Source organism: Prionailurus bengalensis, chromosome E2 (assembly GCF_016509475.1).
Source record: "Prionailurus bengalensis isolate Pbe53 chromosome E2, Fcat_Pben_1.1_paternal_pri, whole genome shotgun sequence".
NCBI classification, from domain to species: Eukaryota; Metazoa; Chordata; class Mammalia; order Carnivora; family Felidae; genus Prionailurus; species Prionailurus bengalensis.
In genome coordinates this window covers 12509225-12518202 of record NC_057352.1, presented here as the reverse complement: position 1 = coordinate 12518202, position 8978 = coordinate 12509225, and the positions used below count along the sequence as shown (strand labels likewise).

General features: G+C 42.4%; 1 protein-coding gene across 1 annotated transcript in view; it reads right to left on the bottom strand.

The window, feature by feature from the left end:
• Nucleotides 1–2693: 2693 nt before the first annotated feature.
• Nucleotides 2694–8978, bottom strand: part of ZNF235 (zinc finger protein 235) — a 35595-nt gene continuing 29310 nt past the window's right edge. Inside the window, exon 4 of the mRNA XM_043598672.1 lies at nucleotides 2694–6402. Coding sequence (XP_043454607.1) covers nucleotides 4466–6402 — 1937 coding nt within the window. The 3' untranslated portion in view covers nucleotides 2694–4465. The remainder of the gene's footprint in view (nucleotides 6403–8978) is intronic.

Genomic DNA, 8978 nt, shown 5'->3' with positions numbered 1-8978 from the left:
TCTGTCTCTCTCTGTCCCAAAAATAAATAAACGTTGAAAAAAAAAATTAAAATACTTTATATACGTGGTTTAAAGAGAAAAATTCTTGTAAACAAGTCCTGAACACAGCCAGGTTTATTTTTTGCAATGCTATTTTATTTATTTTTTGAGAGAGAGCACGCACGAGTGGGGGAGAAGGACAGAGAGAGAGAATCTTAAGCAGGCTCCATGCTCAGCTTAGAGCCTCATACAGGGCTTGACCCCATGACCGTAGGATCATGACCTGAACTGAAATCAAGAGTTGGATGCTCAACTGACCGAGCTACCCAGTTACCCCCACAATGCTATTGTTTAGCAACTCAAAACTACTTGCTGCGTATTAAAGGATTGAATAATCAGTAAACAGATTGATGACAGTGGGAACTGATTTCCGACTATTGCAAAAGAAGTTAATATGGAATAGGGACAGACTAGACATACTTATTTGAAGTTGAAGGTATCTTCATTTTTCACATATATACCTATACAGGAAGGTATAATGATAACAATAATGATAACACATAGCACGCAGATCTTGGTTTTTAAGTACCATTCCACTCAAAGGAATCAGGTCTTTGTAGAATCTGTGGCTGCAGCAGACAGTATACAAGATAAACCCAAAATGCTATTAGACCAGAAATCAAGTGTTCATATTGATGATACATACAGACGGAAAAGAGACACAGGGGAGAAGGGAAAGCTCCTGTAATGGTGGAATGCCAATTGCTAAATATAGGAGGAATGATGGAGCAAGAAAGCCATCGCTTTGCAATCATCACAGTAATAACTGATTCAGACCAAAAATATCAACAATAAAACTAGCAGGTGAAAGATTGTAATAAGGTACTTGTTACGCAAAAATCTCCCCACAAATTAGTTATTAATATCAAAGGCAAAACAGCAATTTTATAGTGGAGAAACCTTGAAGTTGTCAGTTTATTCAAATGATCAAAACTAGGATCACTGATAAATATGTTTCCTGGTTTAATGCACTGAGAAGTATGTGTCATTCATGGAACATGCTTGCCGCACTGATCTGAATCTAATCATGAGAAATCACACCAAAATTTAGGGATAGTCTACAAAATAACTAGCCCATACTTTTCAGAGATACTGATTTCATGAAAGAGAAATACCGTGGAGCTGATCCAGATTTAAAGATTAACGGAACAGGACAACTTAACGACCTGTCTTAAGATTAGATCCTGGAATAGAGAAAAAAAAATTGTTATAAACATATTATGGGACAACTGTGGAATTTGAATAAGCTGTAGATTAGAAAACATTATAACCAAGTATGGTAATCTTAAGACACGTTTGCAAATTCCTTGACGCTCCTCTTATCAAAAGGTGGAGTCCGTGCTCCCTTTTTGATCCTGGATGGGTTTTTGTAACTGCCTCCTCGAATTAACACTGTAACTTCTGAGGGTAGATTAGACGAGGCCATAGCACTTCTGCTGATTTTTGTTAGGATACTCTGAGCCTCCACGTAGTGTCCAGTCAGTATGAAGTGGCTCTGCGACCATAGAGATGGAAAGACATGCCCGAGGAACCAAAGCTGTGTGGGTCCTCTCAACTCAGGTATTATACAGTTGAATGATCTGCTTGGTCTGTAATCACAGTGGATAACCTAAGGATATATGGGAATTCTGTTCTTGCATCTTTTCTGAATGTTTAGAATACGCTGAACATAAAGGCTTTAAAATGCTCTCAAAACAAGTTAAAATTCTACTCTAATACCCCCCTTTTAAAGGTAATTGTATCATACGTATACATGAGAATATTCTACATACATAGCACAGTATATCTAGAGGTATGAATATGATCTGATTACTTTTAAAGGGGACATAATAGATTGACATGCCTCTATCTCCTACAAAACTCTGGCCACTCTTATTTGCATATCCTGGGTATTTACCAGTGTTAGTAACCGTAAGTTTATTTTTTCATGTGATTTTGCATAGTATTGCACTGAATAGATAAACCATAAACTGTTTTGTCAACTCACCTGATGAATGCAAACTGTGCTATAACCAATAATGAAACAATGAACATCCTTTCATGCGTCTCTGTAAACAGGTTCCCGTGACATATGGTGAGATAAAGCCATCCATAAGCACATCTGTAGGTACACATATTTGTTGGTCCACACATACTGGGAGGGCGCTAACCTAGTTTTCTCATGAAAGATGGGTCTCTACCTGCCATTATAGATCAAGGTCGTTATCTTTTTTTTTTGCAGTTGTATATCATTAGAACATATTTACTCCAATATTTTGCTAAGAATTTTTTTTTATAAAATTAAGTATAAGCATCCTGTGTCCACTCCCACTTTTCCTATAATCTTTTAAGCAAAGCCTCTAGTGCTATGATTGCCAGGTCAAAGGGTATTATGATATATATTGACCAGCTAATGGTGTTCGCTCCTAACAAGAGGCACTGAATGCTGAATGCTGTGCAAATGGTAATCCATCTAAGTTGTTACATTTAATGAAATTTCAATAAAATTCAACAGGTTTCTTGCTCCACACTCCCTTTGGTGGGGGGCGGGGTGTGACAAAATTAATGTACTTGAAATCTGCTAAAGCCCCTGCCTACAGAGGTCTGGATGGGGGACTTATGCACAGAGAAGGCAAGCTGACCTAAGCCTAAATGGAAAAAGGAGAAGAAACCAATTATTAACAATTCAAGTTTACTAAAAAACTTTTTGTCGTTAGTAACTACTCAACACTTTTAAAGAGTTAACAGTGAAATCTACCTTAATGGATTAGGGTCCAAAATTCCCAAGCATATAAATTGTATCATGTTATTAGATTGCTTAAAAACAGTACTTTTCAGTCTATAAAATACAAATTAATAACATTAAATATTACACTGTACAACAGGGCTGACACACTACAAAGAACCAGGGCCAGATTGGGGATGGGGGCCATTCACCAGTGCCATCCCAATTTGCATTATTATGGATGGCAGTATTATGTAATTTTCTGTACTTGATTATCTCCTGAAATTAATCTCATTAAGGCTACTTGCAGGATTCCTTTGAAGTATGTTATTATGAATTCAGGGTAGGGGAGTAGAATTTTCAAATACAGTAAAACCTTGGACTGCGAGTATCTTGTTCTGCGAATGTTCCACAAGACAGGCAAACATTTCTAATGTGTTTTAACTTGATAGACGAGGGATGTCTTGCAATACGAGTCGTATGTGATGCCCAATGTCACGTGATCACAAGTGAGCCAATGGTTCTCTCTCTCTCACCGAAGGATTCCCATGCTCAGATGCTCAGTCTCAGGCTGTGGTGTTCGGCGGAAATCAGTGATTTTTCAGAACATTGGAAGGTACCCACAACAGGCACCAGTGTATTTTTATCACTTCAAAGCACCTATGGACAGTCCTTGGCTTTTCCATACAAGGGTAAGCTTAAGAAGGCTTTGCTTCATTCTAGGTCACGCTGCCTACAGATTGAGACCCTTTCCTCTGCTGCCTTCTTGCCAGTTACATTAAATACAGTATATGACAAGAGTTTATTAATACTGTACTGTAGCCAACATCCGTGCGACCACATACAAGGGCCCTGTGCAGAAGAAGAGTCCATTGAACCAATAGATAGCAGTGATTCCGTTAGTGACAGTGACCGTCATCCTACACAGGAACCCTCCTTTCTCTTGTCTCCCTCACACCAGCCACTAAGGTTTTCAAAGGTAAGTGCAGGTTAATTTATTTTTCCCTATATTTTATGATTTTGTATTATATTACAGTATTGTAATCCTTTTCATCCGAATATTTTTGGGTTGTGAAACAAATCATCCGAGTTATTTCTTATGACGAAATTGGCTTAGGTATTCAACTGCTTTGGATTAAGCATGTTTCTGGAATGAATTATGCTCACGTATGGCACACATAAAACCAAGGTTTTACTGTATCTGTCCTAATGATAGATTTTCTCCACTTTGTCCGGTAATTGCTGGGCATCTCTTATGAGCCAAGCGCACTTTTCTACACAGTAGAGATAAAGTAGTGAAAAACATCCCTCCCTACATGGAGGTTACACTGCCACTGACATTCATTTTACTTGTCCATCACTATACTTTTGTTAAAGTCCTGCCCCTAATCTTCATTTATAAGGCCTTTTTCCTGGGTAGACTGGGGTGAATTTTGAAGTTCTTTTATGTTGCGTCTCGAAAAATTGGGACATTCAGAATGCTGGCACAAACACTGGCCGTATTTATGGAAAAGGTTTTCTCTCTTCTGTGAAATCCGATTCGCAAAGAATTCAGCACCCAGCTGTCCTTAAAAGAGAGCACTTCACAGAGCTGCTTGCGTGTGAAGATTCCTTGAGGCTTCTGAGTTCTGAAGGAACCTTTCTACAATTACTAGCGTCGATTTTCCAATGGAGATGAAGATGTGAACTCTGACCGAAGGCCACCCCCCACACCTCACATTTCTACAGATTTCCTCCAGTGTGGACTCTCTGATGGTACACAAGATGTGATCTCTGGCTGAAGCCTTTACAACAGACATCACATATGTATGGCCTTTCTCCAGTGTGGACCCTCTGATGTGTGTGAAAATGGGAGGCCTGACTGAAGCCTTTACCACACTGCTGACATGTGTAAGGTTTCTCTCCTGTGTGCACCCTCTGATGAGCACTGAGCCCAGCACTCCAACTAAATTCTTTCCCACACTCCTCACATTTAAACGGTTTCTCTCCAGTGTGAATGATCTGATGGACTTGAAGATTTGACCTCTGGCTGAAGGCCTTGCCACATGTATCGCATTTATATGGCTTCTCTCCCGTGTGGACTCTCTGATGGGCTTGAAGATGGGAGGCCTGACTGAATCGCTTCTGGCACGCATCACACTTGAATGGTTTCTCCCCAGTGTGGACACTCTGATGAGCTTGAAGATTGGAGGCCTGACTGAAGCCCTTTCCACACTCTTCACATTTATAAGGTTTCTCTCCTGTGTGGACCCTCTGATGATTGTGAAGATTCAAGCTCCAATTGAAGCGCTTCCCGCACACCTCACATTTGTATGGTTTTTCTCCAGTGTGGACTCTCTGATGGGCTTGAAAATAGGAACTCTGACTGAAGCCTTTACCACACACGTTGCAGCGAAATGGTTTCTCCCCCGTGTGAACCCTTTGATGGCTCTGGAAACTCGAGGCTGAACTAAAACCCTTCCCACACTCTTCGCATTTATATGGTTTCTCTCCCGTGTGGACCCGTTGATGGCTGTGAAGGTTAAAGCTCAAGCTGAAGCACTTTCCACACTCATCACACTTATACGGTTTCTCTTCCGTGTGGACTCTCTGGTGGGTATGGAGATTTGAGCTGCAACTAAAGCGTTTACCACAGTCTCCACACTTATATGGTTTCTCTCCGGTGTGGATTCTCTCGTGGGCCTGCAGATGTGATCTCTGGGTGAAGCCCTTCCCGCACACCTCACATTTGTAAGGTTTCTCTCCGGTGTGGACTCTGCAGTGAATGTTAAGATCTGTGCTACGACTGAAGCCCTTCCCACAACTTTCACATCTGTAGGGCTTCTCTCCTGTGTGAATAGGCAAATGGGCGTAAAGATGGGAGGTCTGGTTAAAGCTCTTCCCACACTCAAGGCACGAATAGGGCTTCTCCCCTGTGTGCACTCTCTGATGAGTCTGCAGGTTTGAGCTCTGGCTGAAACCCTTCCCACACTCGTGACACCAATAGCGTTTTTTTCCTGTGTAAACACTTTGTGGAACGGGCAGAGCTGAGCTATAGCGGGCGGCCTTCCCGTGTGCGCCGTACTCCGAGGACTTCTTTCTCGAGTGTACCTGCTGATGAAGTTCAAGACTGGGGCCATCGCTGAATGCTTTCTCACACTGACGACAGTGGTAGGTCTGCTGGACCAGAGGGGACACCTTTAAGATGTCTTTCCCGCAGTCTTCGTTGTGAGGTTTATCGCCATCATGGTGGTGTGAGATACAACTAAAGATGTTAACGTATGGCGCAAATATACATAATTGGTTTTTCATCTGAGTCTGCTTACAACTTCTCTGGTGATTCTGTGTTTCGCCGAGATATATTTTACTCCAAGAATTCTGAACTCTCCCAGCCAGAAATTCTTGATTTTCAAGAATACTGGAATGATCCTCTATAAGGTTCATTATACAGCTGTCTTCCACGGAAGCCTGAATACATATTCCTGCTCCCACTTGACAGGGGGAATCACACTGTTCGGGGAACTCAGAACTCTTTCCTTGAATATTTATCTTGGAGTCTTGATCTTTGGTGAATTTGCTCACGATATGTCTCTTGATTTGCCAACATGAAAACTCTCCCAATGAAAGGCACCTTACTCCTGCTTCGTGAAGAGTCTCCTTCTCGTTTTGATTCCTGCCTCCTGAAGGGATAAAGAGAATAAAGAATCAGGGACAGAGAGACTGACATCAGCAAGGTGGTGAATTAAGAAGCTCCAAGCCCTTGTTCTGCAAAGGAAACATTTTTATTAAAAAAAAAACAAAAACAGAGACTAGCTAAAATATCTGAAAAACAAAGGTCTACAGCAAACAATAGAATATCCAGTGGAAAAAAACCCACACATTTAAAAGGGAAGGAAATGTGGGATCAGCCCAGAGTAAGGGCTTAAGGTCTTCTCAGGTCTTTTATTTATTTATTTTTGAGAGAGAGAGCGAGCGAGCAAGCATGCGTGCACAGGTGGGGGGTGCAGAGGGAAACACAGACTCTGAAGCAGGCTCCAGGCTCTGAGCTGTTAGCATAGAGCCTGACGTGGGGCTTGAACCCACAAGCTGTGAGATCATGACCTGAGCTGAAGTCAGATGCTCAGCCGACTGAGCCACCCAGGAGCCCCTTCTCTAAGCATGCGTCTTTCCTTGGGGATCATTTGGGCGTTCTCCGTACGCAGCTACTTGTAAACATACTGGCAGTTTTGCTTATGGTAAGGTGCTGTCTGAAGGATCCAGGAGCCCAATTCCCTATTTCAAACTGGACAGAGCAGACTTTGTGATAGTCTAACCCATCTGGGCTCTGCTGGGGGACTAGAGACCTGCAGAAGGCTGGGAACAGAGATTCTGTGTGAAGGACTACAAGAGAACAGCTCTGTCCTCAAAAAGCTAGGGAGACCGTCTCTGGGGGTCTTTGTGTATGAAGGAATTGAAAACCACACACATAGGTTCAGGCAAGACACATGCTCAGAAAATGCCTGGGGAGACCCCAGGGTTCAGAACGCACCCTGCACATTAGTGAAGATCTTCCCTGGACAAGAGCTGGTCTCAAAAGATGTTTTTTCTAATGCCCAATTTGCAACAATGACAAACAAAAGCATACAAAACCCCCAGGAAAAATATGGCCTAGATTGGAGGGAATAAAATAAAATGGCAGAAATGAACGTCCACGATGGGTAACGCCAATGCCAGAGTCTTTAGGACTGTCCAAAATATACTCAGAGGGCCAAAGGAGCAAGCGACAAGCAGGAGGGCAGAGTGGGAAGGTCCAGCCCTGCTCCATCCAGGAACGACAAGTAAAACACCACAGACAAAAATAACTTTGTGAGAACTTGGAAAACCAGTTAAGAAGCAGCAGCAACCAAGATAACATTTAGCCAAATAAAAGCTGTGCTGGAAACTGCAAAACTTCCCAGAGGTTTTGCTCGCCCCACCCCCTCCTGGTGAGTGTGTGGGGAGGTTGGGAGGAGGCCGCCCGGTTCCTGGTTCCTCTCTCAGGAAGCCAAGAGCAGAACGTGCTGGCAATGTTCTGACTGATTTGGGGGCTGCTGCTGCCTGAGCACTGGTGGGAAGAGGGGCACGGTTCTGTGATGGAGTTTGCAGACCTGTGGGCACCTGGGGGGAAGAAATGACCAGGCAGAGGAATATAATCAAAACCTGAGGTCCTGAAAAAAAGCAGAGGTGGGAAAAATCAACATGTCCAAAAGCAGCCACACATGCGGGGGTGGTGAGGGATGGGAAGGAATGATGGAACAGGCCAGGGTCCAGGGAAGATGCACCCCAGAAAAATGTCAAGCTAATGAAGGTCTTCCTCTGCACACAGCCAGTCCACAGAGAGGTGGCTGTCCCCCGACCCCACAGGCTTCATTTTCAACAGAAGATCACAAGGCAAACAAAGAAACTCAACTCATGCAAAGGAGAGTAACTATCTCTGAAAAACCTGCAGAAACAGGACTCTAATTGACTTGACAAAGACTTTAAAAACTTTCAATATGCTCAAAAAAACTAAGAAATACTGACATGACAAGATAACGACATAAAATCAGGAAAATGACACCCGAACACAATTCTGAACCTGAACAATGCAGTAACAAAACTGAAAACTTCACTGAGAGCTCAACAGCAGCCTTGAACAGGCAGAAGAATCCATGAACTTGGAAGCCAGGTCACAGGAAATCATCAAGTTGAAAAAGCAAAAGGAAAAAATGAACAGGGCTGAAGGGACTTCAAGCTGACAAGGGGATGAACTGTATGAGTCCCAGAGGATACAAAAGGGGGTAGAGAACTAATTTGAAGTAATAGTGTCCAGAAACTCCAAAACTTCCACAGGATAAACTCCAAAAGACCCACATTAAAATACACTAAAACCAAACTGTGCAAAGTCACATATCTAGAAAGGAGCAAGCAGAGGGCAGTCGGTCACATAGAACGGATCCTCCATAAGATCATGAGCGGATTTCTCAACAAAAACCTAGCAGGGTCAGAAGACAGTAGGATGATATACGTAAATTAATGAAGGGAAAAAAAAAATCAGACAACTGAACATATTTCCAGTAAAATTGTCTTTCAAAAATGTGGGAGAAACAGACGTTCCAAGACGAACAAAATCTGTGGGAGTTCATTTCCATTAGATTTGACCTACAAGAAACACTACAAGACTGTTTGGGAGGGTACTGGACAATATTTGCAAGTTATAAAGAAATGAAGTTCTCTGCTAAAGGTAATATATGGAGAC